The sequence below is a fragment of the Ceratotherium simum genome, chromosome 27 (genome assembly GCF_057802395.1).
Source record: "Ceratotherium simum simum isolate JZ-2026a chromosome 27, ASM5780239v1, whole genome shotgun sequence".
Classification (NCBI taxonomy): domain Eukaryota; kingdom Metazoa; phylum Chordata; class Mammalia; order Perissodactyla; family Rhinocerotidae; genus Ceratotherium; species Ceratotherium simum.
In genome coordinates, this window is record NC_141926.1 from 40190120 (window position 1) to 40214378 (window position 24259).

The window sequence follows — 24259 nt, forward strand, 5'->3', positions numbered from 1 at the left end:
CCGGGCGCGCACCTACGCACCGCTTCTCCGGCCATTCTGAGGCCGCGTCCCACATACAGCAACTAGAAGGATGTGCAGCTATGACATGCAGCTATCTACCGGGGCTTTGGGGGGAAAATAAATAAATAAATAAAATTTAAAGGATTAAAAAAAAAAAAAAAAACCTTGCCCCGTGTATCTCTTCTTCTGGCTGTTGATTCGCATTTTTAATATCTCTTGTAATAAACCAATCTAGTGAGTAAACAGGTTTCCTGAGCTCTGGGAGCCCATCTAATAAATTAATGGAAGCCAGAGGTGGGATTTTGGGAACCTCTGATTTATAGCAGCTCAGTCAGAAGCACAGGTAATCACCTGGACTTGCAACTGGCACCTGAAGTGAGGGCAGCCTTGTGAGACCGAACCTTGAACCTGTGGGATCTGATGCTGTCTCCAGGTAGATAGTGTCGGAATTCAGCTGAATTATAGAACACCCAGCTGGTGTCAGAGAATTGCTTGGTGTGGGAGAAAAGAACCACACATTTGAACTGGTGTCAGAATTGTAACAAGCGAATGAGCAAAGATGAAAACCATGGTAGCAATGTGGGCAACAGAAAAGGGGGCAGGAACCATATGTGTTTCTTCACTGGTACGTCCCCAGCACATAGTGTGGTATGTGTCATTAGATATATAATAAATAGTTTTCACTGTCTGAGCAATTTAGAAAAAGAGTATTGGGTCATAATGATGTGACCATAGGATATTAGTTCATTATTTCTTAAGGAGATTTAAAAAGAATAAAATTAAGACGTTTTCTCTATCCACTATGCATATGTGTCTTTTGTTGATTCAGTGAGTTTGTATGTGATGATGGTGGTTTTAAACAAGTGAATACCATTGTATTCTAGTTTATGGCTTCTGAGTGTCCTAAATCTCAGCTACATTTAACTTTTCATGCCCTTCAAATAACAGTAATAGACAAAATATGAACTGGTACAGTTGGGCCACCAACTAATCAGAATGGGTGCCAGCTAGCCTGGTGCATGCCAGCCTGCTTCCGACTATGAGAGAATCACGCTATTAGCCTGCTGAGCTGAAATTCTACATATTTCACTTTCGTCTTTATTGTAATGAACAAGCCCTGTCTTTAGCTCCTGCTGTGCACTTTCGGAGGGTCTTCCATATGGTTGCTGCTAAGTATTTTGGCATTTTCCCAACTGTTACAATTGGGTCAGTGGGGGGGATCGTGTAGGAGTAATAACACAGGAGTGACTGCAGCAGGGAGGAGCACGGTTACCCCTCACATCACAGCTTATCTCCTCTCACGCGTTCAAGCACAGCTCAGCGCCGTTCCTTACAGCAGGCCGCCCCGGCGAACCGCCTTCTCACCATGGAGTTTACTCCAGAAAAGGCCAAACTTAGGGTGCAGAGACTAGGTCTCCTCGTTGACGTTTTTTCCTGTTTCTTTACTTCTTCACCTTCCCATAATATCCAGAATAACTTGAGGAGGAGTAAGACAATTATACCTTGCAGATTACTACAGCATTCTGAGAAAGTTTTCATGAGCAGACTCAGCTAAATTTTAGCAGCAACAGCAGGATTATCGGTGGCGCTGAAAGCTTTGATATCTTATGAGGAGAAAAAGATGGGAACGGGAAGTCTGACTACCACAAATACTTAAAACTCCTTGAGATATGATTCATAAAGCCAGAGATGACTAATAAAATATTGACACTATTGGAGCGTCTTTCCTATCAGAAATCACATCTATGTAAAAAAAAAGGCTCCTATTCTTTTTATCCTGTGGAGGTGCTTAAAGCACTAATTGGGAGGAAAAAGTTCAAAGCAAAACTAAGATTCTAAATAGCGAAATAATATGTTAAACTGAGATACGAGTGTACACACACACACCCACACACAATGAAGTAAAACGATGAACTTAAGGTCTTGATCCAAAGATTGTATTTTCCATATTTATGCTTACACACACAGGATTCTTTAAATAATTCATTATGCTTTTCCTTTAACATGATATGGGGCTTTTTTTTCACATTAAACACCAATATACAGCTATGTAGTATTCTAACAGGGTCACAGTAGAGTCATGATTTTTTCTTGAGCCATTACAAGAAATCGAATTTTAAAGAAATAGAGTTGGATTCATTTAAACCGGTGTACAAATACGTGTGGATTTTTTTCACGTTTCCAGCCAAGAACATTAAATAAAGAGCGTTGCATTAAGGAAGCTGCTCCCCACTCCCTTCCCCCTCCGCCATCCCCGAGCCCAGACGAGCCCAGACGCCGGCTCCCCAGAGCCCCACGGCGGCGGTCGGGGCCCCGGGCCGCGGCGGCAGGCGGTCGCCGGGGTCCCGCAGGGGCGCGCGGGGCGGCGGGGACAGCGCCGAGCGAGGCAGGGCGGAAGAGGGCGTGCGCTCCGGGGACAAGCGCCCGGGCTCGGACCTCACAACTCCAGCCCCGCACTTAGGACAGTACCCACACTGACAGCAACCGGGGGGTCGTAAATCAACTGGTTCCGGGACCACCCACACTCGTCCTCGGTCTCCGGGGACCCCTGCTTCCAGCCTCCCCCGGGGCAAGGAGGAAAGGGCTAAACAAGGCTCACCTCCGTCACACTCAGCACGCAACCCGCACGCGGAAGCCCCCGCCTGCCCCCGCCCGCCCCGCGACCCTCTGGCAGGAAGAGCGGGCAACTGCCGAGGTGAGGGCGGCAGCGGCGGCTTCAGGCGCCGCACTGCGCAGGCGCACGCACAGCGCGCAGGCACCGCCCAGAAGTGACTTCTCCAAAAAGTGTCTTACTTCGCGGTCACCTGAGCTTCGGGCGACTCGGCTGCGGCAGGCTTCGCGGATCCCCGCCCTCCGCGGGTCCTGCCCGGACACCTCGCCTTCCTCTGCGGCCCGTCGCTCCGCCGCCCGCAGCCCTCCAGGGGCCTGCTTTTCCCTCCGGTCCTCTCCAGGTGCGGGCCGGACCGCGCCGAGCTGCCGGGCGCCGTCCCCCACCATGGCGTCCCTCTTCAAGAAGAAAACCGTGGATGGTGAGTGCCAGGCCGGGCGAGGCCCCGCTCTGCGTTCCCCGGGCGTCTCTGGGGGCTTCCGGCCGCGGTTCTCGCTGCTGTCCCTGGGGGCGGGGCTGGACCAAGTGGCCCCACAGGTGACCGCCCTCTGCGTCACTTCTCTGCTTCCCCATCTCTTCTGACGCGCCCCGCCTCAGCCTCACCTGGGCGATCTGGCTTCTTCCGTCTGACACCCCCCCCCACCCCCCCGTTTTTTCCTTCGCGAGGTCTTGAGCATTCCGAGGAGGCAGGATGCTGCTGGCCCCCGAGTGTCAGTGCCGGGCGATGTGACAGTGCCTTCTTGGTTTCGTCTGCTGGGTTTGTTGCTCCTTTAGTCTGGAGCTGTGCTACTTATAGGCATGTGTGGGGGAGGGTTACAAAATGAACTTGGGCCTGGGTGGGTCTTGCCCTCAGAACACCCCATCAGCAGAGATGTGAAACAAATGCTTCTCGACTGACTCCAGTAGACAAATAAAAGAAACCCAGGGAAAGTGCCTGCGTTTAGTTTTCATAATAGATTTTTCTCCCTTAGGATTATGTTTTGCTGTCTAAAGTAGATGTGGAATGTGTTATCTGCAAAGAAGTTTACATTTTAAATACTTGAATTATTTCAGATATTTAACTCAATGTCATCTTAAGAGGAAAAAAGTGAATGTACAGGAATATACAAATTGGTGTTTATAAGCAATGCCTCTGATGTATGTTTATATGACGTCGATTAATTTGTCTTGATATTTTCATTGACACCTCCCAGGGATCAGATTCATTCACGTTATTTAAAAATCGTGTTTCCCATTACATATTGAGTCTGGGTTGCTGCTGGTTTAACCAAAGAATCGCTTCTTTGTAAGGGTCTAACTGCCACAAAAGGAGCCGTGGTGGCTAGACAGTGATTGGTACAGGCGGGGTGCTCCTCAGTCCAGACCTGGCTAACTCCTCCATGCCCTTGTATTGACTGTTTCAATGCCAGCAAAATTATTTTGGGGAGGATAACAAAGCCATCGTCTTTGCCACTGTACCCTTCATTTCAGCACATAATGTCATTTTACCACTAATTTATCACACAGTCTAATACATTTTTGCTTACTCTGAGTGGGTGAAAAAAAGATTTTTTGATTTATTGACTTTTTATTAACCATTTACAGTACTTGGAATAACTGCCAAATTGGCTTAGGATGTAATGCAATTATGTGAAATGGGTTTTATGCGTGTTCTTTTCTGAGATTGCTGTTTAATCTTTAACATGGCACTTTATTTTTTCAGTGTTTCGGTACCAATATTGTGATTTTCAGTTATTGTTATGGTACTCTGGGGGAAAAGGTTTATTTTTTTTTTTTCAATTTTAGATAGTGAAAATTTACTGGAACAGGAGAAAAGCGTATCTTATTATGATATTACAAATTAAATTAGAAAAAATTTTAATATTAAAAGCCAAACATCCTAGCTTTAATTGCTTATTATCTGTCAACTATTTTCAGAGACATAAATATCAGTTTTATATTTTCATTGCTGCGCTTCCTGGTGCTTTTGGCAATCTGGTGACTATTGCACTTGAAGTATAGGGCAAAATAAGAAAAAGACAGTGAGGATGTGCAGTGAGAGTGTTTAACTGTATACTCATTTGCAGTTGGGTTAATTCACCCCAGAAGTTATCTTTTTTTTGCTAAATAGACTTATTTGTGAAAAAAAAGTTTTAAGGACTTTTGCTAGGAATTGTGCTACTAATTTAAAGATCTGTGAATGAAATTTCTGAATATAAGTTTGACCACCAGGTACATTTGTTATAACTATCAAACTGCATACTTGATGTTTTCTTAAATTATCATGTCAATTCAAATCACTTAATGACATCTTAATTATAGATCTATACTTTCATTATTTTGATATAGAGCTTTACTGATGTTTTTACTCTTTGTTTTATTAAAAAGAAGGTGTTTTGTTTGAAAGGTGACAGCATTCTTCTTAGCAGTAATGAGGCTATATATTATGAAATGTAATGTATTTTTATGCATTTCTACCAGATCCTTGGACTCGATTATTGATCATAAAGTCTTTTACTGTATGCTGTCTTTTTATCTGTTTCAGCAGTAATGAAATTCTGATATATAAGGGAAATATGTAACTGCTTATAGATCTGGAGAATAATTGAATCTTTTTGTCTCTTTGGATTGGCTGGAAGAGTTGCATACTATATCATTAAAGGCTGCTGCACATGTAAATTAAAAAGGGAGACAACATTACAGCACTTATTACTATTCAGAGTTATGTTTAATTCATTTTTGACACAAAAATGAGAAAGTCTCTGCAGTGTATACTTTGTTACAAAAATTAATGAGAATTGTACCTCAATGCCATAGAAGAGAAAGATTCTTTTGAATTTGAAATTACAATTGAGTACTTGGTTTTCTTTTTACTGATTTAGAAGATGCATACATATATAGGGTAATGTGTTTACCTACAGTGTTTTTTTCCTCTTAGTGGATTAATGGTGACCTGTTTATTGAAGCTAGTTATGAACTTGTAAATCAGGATGCCATGAAGACTTGTCATAAATGCACAACTAAATATGCCTGTTAAAAAGTGAAGTTCTTGGGGACCGGACCGTGGCTTAGCGGTTAAGTGCATGGGCTCCGCTACTGGCGGCCCGGGTTCGGATCGCGGGCGCACACCAACGCACCACTTGTCCAGCCATGCTGAGGCGGTGTCCCACATACAGCAACTAGCAGGATGTGCAACTATGACATACAACTATCTACTGGGGCTTTGGGGAGAAAAAGGGAAAAAAAGGAGGATTCGCAATAGATGTTAGCTCAGGGCTGATCTTCCTCGCAAAAAAAACAAAAAAAAAAAAGTGAAGTTCTTGCGGCTGGCCTAGTGGGGTGGGGGTTAAGTTCGTGTACTCCACTTCGGCGGGCTGGGGTTAGTAGGTTCAAATTTCGGGTGCAGACCTGTGCACCGCTCATCAAGCCATGTGTGGCAGTGTCCCATATACAAAATAGAGGAAGATGGGCACAGATGTTAACTCAGGGCTAATCTTCCTCAGCAAAAAGAGGAGGATTGGCAACAGATTGTTAGCTCAGAGCCAATCTTCCTCACCAGAAAAAAAAAAAGTGAAGTTCTTTAAGCACTATATAATTTTTGTCTGTTATCCTCAATATAGATACATTTGAGGTCCTACTCTAAGCCAGCATTGTGTTAGCATTTTGTATGCAGTATCTTATTTAATTCTCACAAAACCTATAAGGTAAGTGCTATTATTATACCCACTTTATAGATGACGTAATTGAGAGGCAGTGGACTGAGTAACTTGCCCAGGATCACACAGCCACTAAGTGGCAGAGCCAGGACCTCATCCTTTTGGGTATTATCATTGTTATTTTTTTCTTGTTAGAGATTCTATGCATTGGTTTAATTTTGCTGTTCTTGCTAAGTACATGAGATTCTTAACTTTTGCTAGGTACCATGTAATGTTAACCTTTTGTGTGTGAACCAGACTCATTTCTCTCAGTATTAGTGGTAGAATTTTAATTTCTAGTGGTGGTAGAACTGGAAACAACCCTCCTTTTCCTGACTCTCCCTTGACTCAGCATTTCTTAGACAGTATTATCCAGTCTCTTTTTGCTCTTCTAAACCTTTTGAAGGAGTAATGATGTCTCCTATCTCCACTTCTTTACTTCTCAGATGCTCCCCATTCTACAGCAGTTTGCTCTACATCTCATGTAATGAGATCTTGCTAAGATCATCAGTGAATTCTAGATTGTCAAATCTGATGGCAGTTTTTAGTGATCATCTCTGGGACCTATGTATTTGCATTTGATCCTGATAATAATTTCTTCCTTGAAATTCTCTTTTAGCTTCTATGACGTAACACTCTCTTAATTTTCCTCAAATTCCTCTGACCACTCTTTTTCGTTCTCCTTTCAGGTTTTTCTTTTCTTTTTTCCTTCCTCTCTCCCTCCCTCCCTCCTTTTCTTCCTTCCTTTTTTTTTATTTTAACCTACCCCTTAAATGTTAGTGTTCTTCTTGGTTCCATCTTGGGCTACCACTATTCTAACTGTACATTCTCTCCTTGCATGATCTTATCCAAACTCTTATTATGTTAGTTATAACCTGAGTGCTAATGGATCCCAAATTTGTATCTCTAGATATATTTTTCTGAGTTTCAGACCAATATATCCAAGTTTGCTGAATGTTTCCACCTAGACGTCCCAGAGTACCTCAGATTAAAGAGGTCCAAACGGAATTCATCCCCGCTCCTCTAAGTCAGTTCCTTTCCTGAGTTCTCTTCTTCCAGTCTTGGCAGTTCTTGGTTTTGCCCTGTACCTTCAGTTCGTTACCAAGTCCTGCTCCTTTTGCCCCCTAAATATTGGACACACACGATCTTCTCTGTGTGCCTTCAACTCCTTCCTCTAGTTCAGATCCCATTTATCTTGCACTTGGCTACATCTGCTTTTCTTTCCTGTAGCTTCATGGCCCTTAAGTCGTTCATCTGCATAGTTGCCTGTGTAATTGATATACCTGAAACCCAAATCTCACTATGCTACTCCTCCATGTAAACCCGTTTCTTGAATCTCTGATGCCAATAGGATCAGGTGGGAGCTCTTTAATAAGGCATCTGTGGCCCTCCTTGGTCTGGTCCTTGTCTTTCTTTCTGGCCATGTCTCTGGACATTTTACTGTGCAGCAGCACTGTTCTTGTATTCATCTGTATGTATGAAAATACCCTGACGTATTTTTGTTTATGATACCCTTATGCGTAGACTTCTCTTTTTCTCTTCCTCTAGCTAACCTGAACTATCTCAGTTTTTTTCCCTCTGTAGGAATTCTTCTTTGATGCCGCCTCAAACTATGTTAAATACCTCACTCCTTGTGTTCTTTTGTTTTTTAGCATCTGCTTCCTAACTTGCATTCGCTGGAACCAAAGTAGATCCTTGTGCACTTCCAAAATTGGGTTATGCTTATTCTGAGTTTTTCCTACATTCCATGTTTGTAAGTTGCAAAGAGTCTTCAGCATACATGAAAATATCTCTGTAGTACTTCGTAATTTAGAGACTAAATTCCAAAATAATAGTATTTACTAACCAAGAGTAGTGTTTCCAGTATTTAGAGCTTACTGTGGTCTACATATTATCACTACCCACCTTGAACCTTAGTACAAGTTGAGAGATAATTTGAGGAATGCCTCTGACAGAAGAGGAACAGAGCTTCTTAGGTTTTGCCTCATTGGGGTAGTATCCATGTATGCCAGTTGTCCAGAGTTCTGATCAGTGAGGTTTTGACTAAGTTGGGATAAATCTCCTGTTGAGAGGTCAGTTGTGAGGCCACATTTCCAATATCTTAAGAGGGATTAAAATCCACCATCTATATAAACCGAATCCCCTCCAGAAACATTTCTGCTTTTTTGCAAATACAATACAACATTCTCATGGTGCTAACTACAGTACCCAGATCTTTCCTAGGATGCCGTGTGTGTTCCCTTAGTGCTTATTATTCTGAATATTTAAAAACTCAAATTTTACTTTCTATTTGGCCCCTGCATTCTTGTCACACCGAAGAAAAATAATTGAATGTGGGATTCAGGAACTCAGTACTCTCTTCTGAGCATTTTTCTGAGCAAAAATTCTCCATACTTTTGGGACAGATATTTCTGCAGGAAAATGTCTTCCCTGCGTATTTCTCCATCCCTAGCATGACAGAAGAGACTGGTATTTCTTTTCATGCTGCCGTTTCCTGCTTTCAAGTCCATGTGTCTGTGAGTCTGTCCTTCAGAGGAGCTTTCCTTCTCACTTCCTTACTTATCTAAGCTGCAGAAAGCCCTTTGACAGTTTTCTGAACTGAAGCTGTTGATGGTGGCGCCAAAGCCTGTGTCTTTGAGGACAGAGTGAGACCAAAGATCTGCTGACACGTGGCCCATCTCAAAACCTTCCTTCAGCTCCTGAAAACACTGATATCTTAATAATAATAAATTCATTTCAATGACTTCCTCAGGGCTTGAGTGATTTTTGAGACTTTACTGGTAGGGATAAAAAAGCATTCCTTTTTACTTCCTTTTATGCTCCCATAGGGCTAGACTCTCCTATTTTCTCTTCAGTATTCCACCTCTCCCTTCCAAGCAGGTCCAGGATTTTTCACCTTCATCCTAGTTCTTAGGTTGATCCTTGGCTCCCTGAACCATATGTAGAGTGCAGCTGTTGGCATGACCTTCCACTGTCCTTTCTGTTTCCCTTCCTGTTGTTTTTTTGTTTTTGTTTTAATTTTTTCCTTACCATGTATCAAAACTGATGAATTAAGCTGATCCCATCCTCCCTGATTGCTGATATACCATTTCCAAAGCCTGAGAAACACATTTGCTTTATGTATCACATTCTCATTGCTCCTCATTGTCCTTTTCCTTCTGACCCTGAGTATGTTTGGTTCCTAGAGCTGGCATTTTCTAGGTACAGACCTTTAATGTTTCTCTTACGCCTGTGCCGTTGAGTTTGTAGCATTTCTACAGTTTTTTCTCCTGATCTACCCAAGGTGATGGTACATCCCCACATAGCCAGAACCTCTTTCTGCTTTACTGTTGGTTGGTGAGCTCCACCTCACCTGCTCTAGCTGAACTCGCAGTCGGGGTTCTTGTATTCATAGTCACGATCTGGGCTTATCTAATACCCATTATCATCCCACTCTACCAGTGCCATCATATCCTGTTTCCACCGATACCAACTGCTACAGAGCTTGCAGGTGAAATCTAAAGTGGAAGGTGGAAGCTCTCTCTCGTGTTGGGATCTTGATCCCCAAAAGCCAGTTAGTGGAGATGGTAAAGCAGGATGTGGGACCATTTTGTGCTCCTATGTGAATTCCTGTGATGGTTAGATTCAGGACAACCAATAGACAATGAAATTGCATGGAACAAAGTGGCTTTTTTTCTCTAAAGAAATATACTTAAAAGCAGAAAACATAGTATATTAGATTAAAAAGTCCCTTATGACCTTATAGTAAAGCACACAAGTACAGTAAAGCTCTCTACCAGTATATGGTGGAGTGGATGCTGTCTGTTGGACCAGCTTGAATGCTACTGAGTGGTAGGATCTGTGTGTTATGCCTCAGCGCTCCTAGGGCTGTAATAGTGAACTGCCCTGCAAGCTTGCAACAGGTCTCCTCCCTTCTCTCAAAAGATGGGCATTCTAAACAGTAGTACTCACAAATTAATAAATGTTCATATTTATAGTTGATAATTACTTTTTGCTTCTCAGAAGTGCAAATGAGCATGTATGTAATGAGTATGTAAATGAGCAGGATCTGGAAGGACAGCCATGATTCAAGTTGGGGCTTGGCCTCAAACCCCAGTAGAAGATTCTACTGAGCTGAGCTGGATCACATGGGAGGCTCTTTTTGTTTTCCTTTTATTTTTTGGCTTTCTTTTTGTTTTTTTCTGTAAGTTGATAGACCCTATTGACTGGAAACCAAAGAGAGGAGAAAGACTTTTTCTGTCTATATCTTCCTAAGTCCAAAATTTAAGTCTGTGATCTTATCACTCTGGGGCAAGCATGTATTATTTTGTTCAGTAAGAAGAGCCTAAGAGGCTTGAGACCAGCTTTTAATGCCCAAAAGGGAGCTAGCCCCGGTGCCTTCTCTTAAGCGCTGTGCTGGGTATGGGCGAGGAGAGACGGGTGGGGAGCCTCCAGACCCTTTTGACCTCACCGAAGGGTAACAGAGAGAGCATACCATAGGCACATCCATGTACCTTTGACATTTCACAGTTTGAAAGTTTCTATTACCACCTATTAGGAAATGCTTGACAACAGCCCCACGAGGTAGATGAAGTGCTGGAGTCTAAAAATTCAGGGTATGCGCTTTGCTTAGAGAAGGAGGCGGAGGAGGGACGGGGAAACAGAAGATGGACAGGAGCCAAGCTCACCGTCTCTCCTAAATGTCAGCAGTACCCTGTGCGTGTTTCTGTCATTGTCTGAACTCAGAATGGAAAAAGGGGACAGCAGAAGATTATAAAGCAAATATCTGATTATTTCGGGGCTCCGTTTTTCCATTGTAGGAAGATATTTATCAGTTCATATTTACTGTTAAGTTATCAACAGCCCTTCTTTATAACCAATAGATTTTATTATACATTTTAAAAAAATGTATTAATTATGCCTGTAAGACATATCTTTTTACGTTTCAATATATATGTTTGTACTCCCTTAGATCACTGCTATTTATCCTATATTGGGATAGTATTTGGCATGAAGTAAGCTGGGAATAGCAAATAGATAAATAAAATACGTGTATTCCTTGCTCTTAAAGAGGTTGTAATGGGAAGAAATCAGACCTACTAGGAAATAAATATAACGGAAAATAAACTGGGCCTTAAAAACATTAAAAGTGTCTCAGAAACATTCTCATGTCATTCCTTCTGAATTATCTAGAAGACCAAATCATTAAATGTGGGTTTAGTGTGGGAATTGTTTAAAAAAAAATTAAAGAGTAATTTGTTTGTTTTATGGGATATGCCTATCATCGCATATGAAAAAATATTTTACTTTCTTTTCCTACTTACCATAATATGTTTTAAAGTGTTATGACTATGCTTTAGTATGTAACAATTGATACTCTCAGTTTATAGCTTAGAACTGTTTAAATATTAATAGGTCTATTAGCAACTGTGAGGCTGTGGAATATGCAGTAGTCAATTTTCTTTATTTTTCCTCCTCTAATATACAGTGACAGTTATGGTACATATAGTTACATAAAATTAAGGAAAGTGAAGTAAAACTATTTTGATTAAATTATGTTTTGTTAAAATTTCGTGTCAGACAGCTGTATCTGTTTTCTGCTCTCCGATTCTCTGACACCACATGGCTGTCTCCAGCAGTTCAGTCATCCTGACCCTAACTGTCTGCAGTGAGCGCAGACCCCACAGGTGAAGGGCTCAGTCTCACAAGACTGTCCTCACTTCAGACGCCAGTCACAAGTCCCAGACTGTCACCAATACTTCTAACCGACCAGCTGTCAATTCAGGGGTCCCCACAACTCCCTTCTCAGGTTTGATAATTTGCTGGAACAACTCTTAGAACTCAGGAAAATGCTTTACTTCCATTAGCAGTTTATTTTGAGAATACAACTCTGGAACAGCCAAATGGAAGCAAGGTATTGGGGATGCATGGCACAGAGCTTCCATGCCCTTTCTGGGAATACTGCCTTCCCAGTTTGTCAGTTCGTTCACCAGCCTAGCAGACCTCCTAATCTCTTTGTTCAAGAGTTTTTGTAACCCAATCTTCAGCCCCACCACCCTCCCCTGAGGTCAAGGGGTGGAGCTGAAAGTTCCCACCCTCTAATCGTTTGGTCTCCCACCCTCTAAGTATTTGGTCTTTTTGGAAACCAGCCCCATCCTGAAGCTATCTAGAGGTTCCCCCTCTCTGAATCAAAAGACATTCCTGTCATTCAGGAAACCCCAAGGCTTTTAGGAGCTCTGTGCCAGGAACTCAGGACAAAGACCAAATATATATTTTTCATTATACCACCTTAGTAATGAAAAAGTGTATATTGATGGAACTCTAGATCTTATCAGTCAAGGCTTTCAGCAGTTGCTTTGCACCTGTGTCAATTATCTGGCCACAGTTTAGCTTATCAATATGGTGGCTTCTCCTTAGCTCAGTACTCTTGTAGCTTTAGAAGACCCTCATCACTATGTGAATACCACTTCATTTTATACTAGTTGAGTTTAGGGTGTTTTGGTACATAAAGGGGTTATACTCCAAAAGTTCATGTGTAATTTCATAGTTTTAAATTTAGAACATATTTTCTATTGAAGTAGTCGGTAAGTGGTGAATGGTTTCATACCAATCCGTTGGCTTTGGCAAGATAAGGAACTAAGTCCAAAGGAAGAAAATTGGGAGTGTTTGAGTGTTGATGATGTAAGGGCTGATGATTGCTTTGAAAGATAGGAAAATGAGAGCTTTGCTGTTTGTTCAGTGTGAGTCTATAGATGTCAGAGGAAAGGTATCATGTGCTGTGGACTGAATTGTGTCCCCCCAGATTCATATGTTAAAGCCTTACCCCCTAATGTGACTGTATTTGGAGATAGAGTCTTTAAAGAGGTAATTGAGGTTAAATGAGGTCACAAGAGTGTGGCCCTAATCCAGTAGGACTGGTGGCCTTGTGAGAAGAGACACCAGGGCTGGGCACACACAGAGAAAAGGCCATGTGAGGACACAGCAAGAAGGCGACTGTCTGCAAGTCAGAGAGAGACCCCAGGAGAAATCACACCTGTCAACACCTTAATCTTGCAGTTCCAGGCTCCAGAACCATGAGAGAACAAATTTCTGTTGTTTAAGCCACCCAATCTGTGGTATTTGTTATGGTAGCCCTAGCAAACTAATAAATCGTGTTATTTTGGAATAGGATCCCAATCAATGCTCCATGGAACATTAGTATCTAGGAAAGGGTTTTTTTTTTTTTTTTGTGAGGAAGATCGGCCCTGAGCTGACAATCATGCTAATCCTCCTCTTTTTGCTGAGGAAGACTGGCTCTGAGCTAACATCTACTGCCAGTCCTCCTTTTTTTTTTTTTTCCGCAAAGCCCCAGTAGATAGCTGTATGTCATAGTTGCACATCCTTCTAGTTGCTGTATGTGGGACTCGGCCTCAACATGGCCAGAGAAGCAGTGTGTTGGTGTGCGCCCAGGATCCGAACCCAGGCTGCCAGTAGCGGAGCGCGTGCGCTTAACCGCTAAGCCACGGGGCCAGCCCATAGGAAATGTTAATAGAGATGTCTTAAAAGGGATCTTTGCCTTAATAAATTTGGGAAATAATCCATAATACATTCTCCCCTTAAGGGTTGACACTGCATATTCATATATTAAACGTTCTTAGAAGCCTTGAAGCAAACAAATGTTTAATTTTTTTCCAACTTCAACATTTCTCAAGAAACATATTTGTCTATAGAACATCTCCTTCCCCTTTTTTTCTTGTTTGCCTGCAAAGCTTCACAGCATAATAAAGTAGTTAAAATCAGAGCCCTTGGAATCAGACCACCTGTATCTGAATCCTAGCACTGTTTCTCCCTTGGGCGAATACCTCACCAAGAATCAGTTCCCTTCTTTGAAAAAAGTGAGATAATATTACTTACCATTTGGGGTTGTTGTATAACACTTAGTATAGTGCCTTTTACTCAGTATAATTAGTTATTTTTATTCTGAGTAAAGTTATCTTATACACAGAAACGTCTAGAACATAAGTTGCGATGCTCTGTCACTAAAAGGATAATGGGTACTGGCTTTGTTGTTGTTTTAATTGAGGTGAAATTCACATAGCCTTAACCATTTTAAAGTGAACAGTTCAGTGGCATTTAATACATATACCATGGTGTGTAACCAACACTTCTAGTTCCAAAACATTTTTATCACCTCAAAATAAAGCCCTGTACCTACTAAGCAGTGACTCACCATTCCTCCCTCTCCCTAACCCCTGGCAACTACCAGTCTGCTTTCTGTCTTTACCTATTCTGGATATTTCGTATGAGTGTAATCATAAAATGTGACCATTTGTATCTGGCTTCTTTCAGTTAGCGTAATATTTTTGAGGTTTATCCATGTTGTAGTATATATCAGTACTTCATTTCTTTTTATAGCTGAATAATATTCCATTATATGTATATATCACAATCTGTTTATCCATTCGTCTGTTCATGGACATTTGGGTTGTTTCTTCCTTTTGGCTATTTGTAAATAGTGCTGCTATGAACATTTGTGTACATGTATTTGTTTGAGCATGTTTCAGTTCTTTTAGGTATATACCTAGGAGTGGAATTGCTGGGTCACGTGGTAATTTTATATTTAACTTTTTTTTTCTTTTGTGAGGAAGACCAACCCTGAGCCAACATCCAAAGCCAATCCTCCTCTTTTTGCTGAGGAAGATTGGCCCTGGGCCAACATCCGTGCCTCTCCTCCTCTACTTTTATATGGGACTTGAACACAGCATGGCTTGATGAGTGGTGCGTTGGTGCGTGCCTGTGACCCAAACCTGCGAACCTCAGGCTGCCGAAGTGGAGTGGGCGCTCTTAACTGCTACGCCACAGGGCCAGCCCCAATATATTTAACTTTTTGAGGAACCACCAAACTGTTATCCACGGTGGCTGAAACAATTTACATTCCTACCAGCAATAGACAAGGGTACCAGTCTCCACATCCTCACTAACACTTGTTGTTTTCCTTTTTTGTTTTTGATTACAGCCGTTCTGGTGGATGTCAAGTGATATCTCGTTTCCCTAATGACTAATAATGTTGAACATCTTTTCCATGTGTTTATTGGCCATGTGTCTATGGTCATGAGTCAACGATGGGGATACGTTCTGAGAGATGCGTTGTTAGGCGATTTTATCGTAGTGTGAACATTATAGAGTGTACTTAACACAGACCTAGATTATTATATAGCCCACTGCACCCCTAGACTATATGGTACTAATCTTATGGGACCACCATTGTATATGCAGTCCATTGTTGACCAAAATGTCGTTATGTGGCACATGACTGTATTGTCTTTGGAGAAATGTCTGTTCAAGTGCTTCACCCATTTTTTAATTTGGTTATATGTCTTCGGTTTTTGAGTTATAAGAGTTCTTTATATATTCTGGATACTAGCCTCTTATCATAAATATAATTTGCATGTATTTTCTCCCATTCTGCAGGTTGTCTTCTTCTCACTTGATAATGTCCTTTGATGCACAGTTTTTAATTTTTACAAAGTCCAATTTGTCTGTTCTGTTCTTTTCTTTAGTTGCTCGTGCTTTTAGTGTCATATCTAAGAATTCATTGCCAAATCCCAGGTCATGCAGATTTACTCTTGTGTATTCTTCTAAAAATTTTATGATTTCGCTCTTATATTTGGGTATTAATCTTTTTCGAGTTAATTTTTATAATACAGTATGAGGTACGGATCTAATTTCCTTCTTTTTCGTGTGGATATCCAGTTGTCCCAGCGCCATTTGATGAAGAGACTATTCTTTCTGTTGCTGTTGTTTTTTTAAATCACCCCTTTACTAAAAAAGGTAATCTAGCAAAGTGCTTAAGATTCAGGAGAGAGAATGTGTGGATCCAAATCGGGCATCACTGCTTACCACCTTGTGACCTTGGGCAGGTTATTGAAACTTCCCAACACTCAGTTTTCTTATAAAATAATAGAAAAATCAACTCCATAACATTATTATGAACATTATATTGTGTAATGTATGTAAAGCACCTATTTGTGTCAGATGTAAAGCACCTGACAATGAGAGATCAGTGTTGGCAAGAATTACCATTCATGTCTGTGATGTTTTGAAGAAATCACTATTTAGTAACAACTAACCCAAATTATAGTCCATCAGGCCTAGGCAGTATTAACTAGTAATTAGGCCTAGACTAGTATTAACTGTAATTCTTCAAAAGGCAGGACTGATGGATCCAAATGATTTGAGGTAAATTAGACGTTAAGATTGAATAGACGTTTAACAGTACATCAGGGCATTGTGTATGTTATTTACTCCTTAGCAATAATCTCTATTTTATGAATAAGAAACCTGAGGTTTAGAGTGTTAACTAATTTTTCCAAGATTTCACCACATCATGATCAGGTGGCAGAGGTGGAATTCGAATCCAGATCTGCTTCACTGGAAGGACTGCTGCTTCGTTCTTATGATGACTTAGTAGAGAAAAAAAGATGTAATAAACACGTAACCTGTCTTCCCTCCTGGAGTTTCATATAATACTGGAGTAAGGAGAGATGAAAAGGATTTGTGTGTGACATATATATGTGCCACATAAAACATTGTATACTATCAGTTCTCTAAGGGAATGTTTTATTGTGATTTATATATACTTTTGGCTAAACCTCAGACTATAGCATATTTGCAGTCATCTTCTGTAATTCTTTATATAATCAGTATTTATAATCCAAGTTTTAATATTTGATTAATTTTTTAGTGTATTGAACTGAAAGAAAAAATTTTAACATCTAGTAAATCAAGGTTTTTTTTTATTGAGGTCTCTGAGTCCAATATTTTAAATGATATTGAAGAAAATTTTACAATCCCTACATTTAGGTTTCTTTTGTGGTTCTCTTAGATGTAATAAAGGAACAGAATCGGGAGTTACGAGGTACACAGAGGGCTATAATCAGAGATCGAGCAGCTTTAGAGAAACAAGAAAAACAGCTGGTAAGTAGAACATTAAATCTCAGTTTAACTTTTCAAACAAATTTGGAAATTAGTGTTGGAATAATTAACTAACTAGGAAAAAGACACATGGCAGGTGCTAAGTGATTTACTGTACTAAGAAATGGCATTTAACGCTTTCCTGCATTTCCTGCTTACCTTTGTTTATTGTGTCATTCTCTGACTTTTATCAGGTTTCTGTGTATTCTGCTGATTATAAAATCAAATTATTCTTCAGTTTGTGAAAGTCATGAATACCTAGGAAGAAATATTGCTTAAAACAGAGCCACCTTCTCAGTTAACAGCAGAGATAAAATAGTCCTGGAAAACAGGAGAGTTACAAGAAAATAATTATGTTAACTCGTAGGTGTCTTATTTGATATTTTAGCAGTCGTTGTGTCTGTGATATGAATGTACCTTTTTTTTTGAATGTACTTTTTTTGATAGACTTCTCATCTTTAAATATTTTTATGCTGTGTTTTTAAATGTATGTTGCCTAAAATCTTTTAAAAAAAGCGTGATTGAGATATAATTGATATGCGATAAACTATACATATTTAAAGTGTACAGTTTGATACATTTTGACATATGTATAAGCTCACAAACCTAGATGGTATTGCCTACTACATTACTACTTTACTACAGTCAAGAAACCATTGCTACAGTCAAGATAATGAACATATCCATTATCCTGAAAAGTTTCCTCATTCCAGTTGTAATCCCTCCTACCCATCTCTCCCTGTCTTCCTCCTCCTCATTCAGGCAAACACTGAGCTGTCAATGTAGATTAATTTACATTTTCTAGATTTTTATATAAATGGAATCATATAATATGAATTCTTTTTTTATATGGCTTCTTTCACTCATCATAATTATTTGAGATTAATCAATGTTGTTACATGTATCAGTATTAATTCCTTTTTATTAATGAATGTTACTCTATTGTATGGATGTTCCACAATTTGTTTATCCATGCACTAGCCAGTGGACATTTGGGATATTTCCAGGTTTTGGTTATTTTGAATCAAGTTGCTATAAATGTTCAGTTGAAGTCTTCGTGTGAACGTGTTTTCATTCTCTTGGGTATATTCTTAGAAGTGGGATTGCTGGGTCATAGGGTAAATGTGTGTTTACTGTGTAAGAAACTACTAAACAGTTCTGCAAGATGGCTGTCTTCTGTTCTCACCAGCTGTATATGAGAGTAAAGTTGTTCCACATCCTGACCAATACTTGGAGTTGACAGTCTTTCTACTTGTTGCCATTCTAGTGGCTGTGTAGTAGATGGTCATTTTAAAATTGCATTTCCCTAATCGCTAAATCATTCAGCATCTTTTCATGTGCCTGTTTGCCACTTTCATATCTGCTTTGCCAGTGTCTATTGAAATATTTTACCCATTTTTTTATCAAGTTGTTTTCTTATTATTTGTTTGTAAGAGTTCTTTATATATTTTAGGTGCACATACTTAATTAAATGCATGTTTTGCAAATATTCTCTCCAGTTCTTGGCCTTGTCTTTTATTTTCCTAGTAGTGTCTTTTGAGGAACAGATTTTTACTTTGATCAAGTGCAGTTTATTATTTTCTTCTGTGATTAGTGCTCTTAGTGTCCCTAGAAATCTTTGCCTAACCCAAAGTCACTAATATTTTCTCTTACATTTTATTCTAGAAGTATTATAATTTTAGTTCTTACATTGAGGACTGTCAACCGTATTGAATTGTCACTACATTGCCAGTTAAGGGTAGAGGTTCACTTTTTGCCTGTGGAAATTCAGTTGTTCCAACATCATTTGTTGCTGACATTTTTCTCTCTATAAATACTGTGTCATCTTTCTGGAAAATCAGCTGTTCAGATATATATGAGCCTCCTTCTGTGCTCTCTGCTGTTCCATTGACCAACTTTGTACTTCTTTTTTTCGAAATTGTTTTGGCTATTTTTAGGTGCTTTGCATTTCCATATGAACTTTAGAATAAACTTGTCAGTCTGTACAAAAAAGATTAGATTTTGATAAGGATTACATTGACTATATAAACCAATTTGGGAAGAATTGACATCTTAACAATATTAAGTCTTAGAATCCATGAACATACTGTATCTCTTCATTTATTTAGGTCTTTAATTTTTTCTCAGCAGCATTCGTACTTATAATTATATACAGGTCCTGTACTTTTTTTTTGTCAGATTTATCCCTATTTTATATTTTGATGCTAGGTGATATTTTAAAAACCAATTTCTGGGTTTTTTTCTTGCTGGTATGTAGAAATGTGTTACATTTTTGTATATCGATCTTGAATCCTGTAACCTTCATAAACTCACTTATTCTAGTAGCCTTTTTGTAGATTGTATGAGATTTCTACATAGACAATCATGTCATCTGTAAATAAATAAAACTTTTCATCTTTCTTTCCGATCTTGATGCCTTTTTTCCCTTTTTACCTTTTTCCCTGGCTAGAATATCTAGTGTTAAATAGAAGTGGTGATAGCAGACATCCTCATCTGTTTACTGGTCTTTGGGGAAAACATTGTCTTTCACAGGTATGATATTGACTGTAGCTTTTTATAGATGCCCTTTCTCAGGTTGAGGAAGTTCCTTTTTATCTAGTTTGCTGAGACTTTTTATCAGGAATGAATTTTGTCATGTGCTTTTGTTTACATCTGTTAAGATGATGATCATGTAGTCTTTCTTCTTTAGTCTGTCAATGTAGTGAATTACATTGATTGATTTTCTAAAGTTGAATCAAGCTTTTGCTCCTGGGATAAACTCCATTGGTAATGATGTATTTTTTTGAAATATTTTTGTTTCAATATGCTGAAATTTTGTTAAGAATATTTGCGTCTGTGTTCATGAAAGAAATTGATTTGTAGTTATCTTTATTTATTTATTTATTTATTTGCTGAGGAAGATTCGCCCTGAGCTAACATCCGTTGCCAGTCTTCCTCCTTTTATGCTTGAGGAAGATTAGCCCTGAGCTAATGTCTGTGCCAATCTTCCTGTAATCTTTTGTATATGGGACACTGCTACAGCATGGCTGGTGAGTGGAGTAGGTCAGCGCCTGGGATCCGAACCCACGAACTCGGGCCGCCGAAGTGGACTGCGTGGAACTTGAACCACTTGGTCAGAGGGCAGGACCCATAGTTATCTTTTTATGTGGGGTCTTTATTTGGTTTTGACATCCAAGTAATGCTGACCTTAATTTGCAAGATTTGGCAAGTGTCCCTTACTCTTTACTGGATGGATTTATGTATTTCCTTAAATATTTGATAGGATTAATCTGTAAAGCCATTGAGAGTGAAGTTTTCTTTGTGGATAGGTTTTTAAACTACAGATTCATTAAACAAATAGGTATAAAATGGATCAAGTTATCTGTCTTTTTGAATGAGCTCTGGTAGTTAGCATCTGTGAAGTAATTTTTCCATTTCTGCTAAATTTTAAAATGTAATGACCTGTTGTTGTTCATAGTATTCCCTTATTGTCTTTTAACATCTTTAGGCTATGAAATGATGCCACCTTTTGCATTCTCAGTATTTTTAGTTTATGTGTTCTGTCTGACTTGGTTTTTTCCTTCATCTCTCTGGTTAATGGTTTATCAATTTGATCAATCTCTTGTAAAAAACCAGCTTTTGATTTCATTAATTTTCTGTATTGTTTTATTTGCTTTTCTTTTTTTCTACTTTCTCTATTTTGAAGCTTATGAGATATTCTTTTTTTTTTTTTTTTTTGGGTGTTGCCAATCCCCCTCTTTTTGCTGAGGAAAATTGGCCCTGGGCTAACGTCCGTGCCCATCTTCCTCCACTTTATATGTGGGATGCCACCACAGCATGGCTTGATAAGTGGTGCATAGGTCTGCACCTGGAATCCAAACCCATGAACCCTGGGCCACAGAAGCAGGGCGTGTGAACTTAACCACTACACCACTGGGCTGGCCCCAAGATATTCATTTTTTTAATATAAGCTTTAATGCTATAAATTTCCCTCTAAGAACTGTTTTAACCACAGGCTAGACATTTTCATATGTTGCATTTTCGTTTTATTAAGTTCAAAATATTATCTCATTTCTCCTGGGATTTTTTTATTTAACCCATCACTTATTTAGAACTATGTTGTTTTAATTTCTGCTTATTTGTGATTTTCCTTCTTTACTGATTTCTAGTTTAAGTTCATTGTAGTTAGAGAATACACTTTGTATAATTTCAGTCCTCTTATATTTGTTGATGCTTGTTTTATGCAGAATATGGTGTATTTTGGTGATTTTCTTTTTTTTCTTAGTATACACTTGTAAAGAGGGCGTATTCTGCTGTTAGTGATGGAGTTTTTTTATAAATATTGATTAGGTCAAGTTGGTGATTATGTTTTTTGTAAATCTGTATCATTATAGATTTTCTGTCTCCTTGTTCTAACAATTATAGCAGTATACTTGAAAGAGGAGTTGTTGATATCACTCATGCTATTTGTGTATTTATCTGTTTTTTCCTTTCAATTCCATCCATTGTGATTCACATATTTTGAAGCACTGTTATTAGGTGCATACACATTTAGGATTGTTTTGCCATTTTCATGTATTGATGCCTTTATTATTATGAAATGCCCCTTTTTATTTCAGGTACTATTTCTTTTCTCAAGTTTTTCTGATCTTGTGTTAGTGTAGCCACTTCAGCTTTCCAGATTTTAATAAGTATTTATATAGAATATATTTTCTATCCTTTTACTTAGCTTCGTTTCTTGAGGTAGTGTATAGTTGGGTTTATGTTCTTATCTAATCTACCTGCCTTTTATTGAAGTGTAAGATGGACCTTTTAACTTAATATAGTTGTCATGTTTTATTAGCTGTAAATCTACCACTGTGCTCTATTTTTGTTATGTCCTACCAACTCTTGGTTTGTTTTTTCCTTTTTTCTACCTACTTTGAGGTTGAGTTTTTTTATTTTCTTTTGGGCTTTATGTGAGTGCTGTTTTGTAGACTTGCTTTGTATTTGTGGATGAAGGTACTAGTTCTCTCTTTCCTGTGTAAACATGTGGAATAAATTTCCCTCTCAAATGACTCTTTTTCTCTATGACTTTGTATGACAGCCTCTTCCTCTATCATGATTGGGAGAAAAGGTATGTTATGTATGTTCGATCCATTCTTCTGAAATAAATCATTGAGGACTATCCCTCAATGATTTTATTTCCCTCTTTTTATTTCCTTTCTTAGGAATTAGAAATTAAGAAAATGGCCAAGATTGGTAATAAAGAAGCATGCAGAGTGTTAGCCAAGCAGCTGGTACATCTACGGAAACAGAAAACAAGAACTTTCGCTGTGAGTTCAAAAGTCACTTCTATGTCCACACAAACAAAAGTGATGAATTCCCAGATGAAGATGGCTGGAGCCATGTCTACCACAGCAAAAGTAAGTAGGAGCCTTTATATCCATAGGTTTATAATTTTATCCAAGATATTCAAATGTCAATATTCAAACTGGATTTAAAAGCACCTCCTGATATATATGTGGTACAGAATCTGTGTAATATTTTGTAAAATGAGTTATAATACTCATTTTAGATAATCCAGATAACTACTTCTAGATTCTTTATTGATTTGTTTTACTATAAAATTTCTTGTTTTAGGACATTTTGATTGTCCCAAGGTCACACGTAGCATCTAAATTTTTTAATATGACTTAAAACAGTGTTTACTTTATTCCCTTAAACTGTCAGAAGATTTTTGAGGCTCTTATTTCATTTAGCTATGAGTTTTGATTACTTTTGAGTAATAATTTCCTCTTGATTCTTTTTCATATCTATGTCAGAAGCACACATGAATACTGTCAGAAGGATTTACCAGTTAATTTTATTAGGAACTGTGTTTAACTTAGTCTTTATATAAAAATTATATGTTTCTACTCTAGAGTTTAAAAGACTGAGTCTTTTGATCTTTTAGTAGATAATGAGCTCCTTGATGTATATGAAGTACTGTGAGGAATAAGAAGTTTAAGACAGGCTCTGCTCTCACAGATCTTATAATTTGATTGCGGCAGGGGGTAGCTTAAGATATGTCTGAAAAGGAAACTACCCACTATACATCAGTGTGCTGAGCTTTGGTGACCTGCACAGATCTTTGAATAGAATGATCTGAAAGACTTTGCAGAAGACCCAGGTCTTAAAAATATCACTAGGTGTTAAATATAGGGAAGGAGGAGTGTGAATATGAAGAGCTAAAGGAAAAAAAGCCACAGAGCAGAGAAAGTACAAGGTATATTTTAGGAAAATGGTATATACAGTCAGTTCTCGTTATTTGCAGTAGTTGTTCTGTAAAGTTGAGAACGCTGAATTAGTGAATATTGAACCATTGCTCCTAGGGGAAATACAGGGTTAGAGTTAGGTTCCTGCGAGCCTTTGATCACAACATTTGTCAACCAGTCTATACCTAACCTTGTTTTATGTGTGTTTCTGTTGAAAGATGCCATATTTAATCAATACTGATGATTCATTAACATTGAACTCATGGTCCGCAGCACTGTAACTCGTGCCTGGACAAAGCTTATCTAACACGTGTATCTTCTCCATAAACGCATCACAGCTTTCTTGCACTTAGGAACACTAGACAACACTTCAGTACTATGCTTGGGGGACATTTTAACCAACAAAAGGCACAAAAGTGTGGCACTAAATAGACCGTGGTGGTGAACATGATGTAATCTATGCAGAAATAGAAGTATAATGATGTACACCTGAAATTTTTACAATGTTATAAACCAATGTTACTGCAATAAACAAAAAATTAAAAAAAAAAAAAAATAGACCGTGGAAAGAGCTGAGACGAGAAGTCTGAGTGTCGCCTTATTTGATCTCAGCTGGAAACGTGCATGTTGGGTGACTCAGGTTTTTTGCTGCTCTGCTCATGTCCACGAACGAGCACAAAAGCACTACGAGTATTGGTCTGAGGATACAAATAAATTTTAGCGAGTAAGCAAATTCGCAGATATGGAATCCAAAAATAATAAGGATCAACTCATTGTTTTTTAGACTACAGATGGCATGAAAATACAATTTGTCCATCTTAGGAACAATA

General features: G+C 38.9%; 1 protein-coding gene across 1 annotated transcript in view; it reads left to right on the forward strand.

Annotated features, from left to right (window-relative positions):
- Positions 1 to 2808: 2808 nt before the first annotated feature.
- The window catches only part of CHMP2B (charged multivesicular body protein 2B), a 29355-nt gene continuing 7904 nt past the window's right edge, over positions 2809 to 24259 (forward strand). Inside the window, exons 1-3 of the mRNA XM_004440074.3 lie at positions 2809 to 3029; positions 17126 to 17217; positions 22404 to 22598. Coding sequence (XP_004440131.1) covers positions 2996 to 3029; positions 17126 to 17217; positions 22404 to 22598 — 321 coding nt within the window. The 5' untranslated portion in view covers positions 2809 to 2995. The remainder of the gene's footprint in view (positions 3030 to 17125; positions 17218 to 22403; positions 22599 to 24259) is intronic.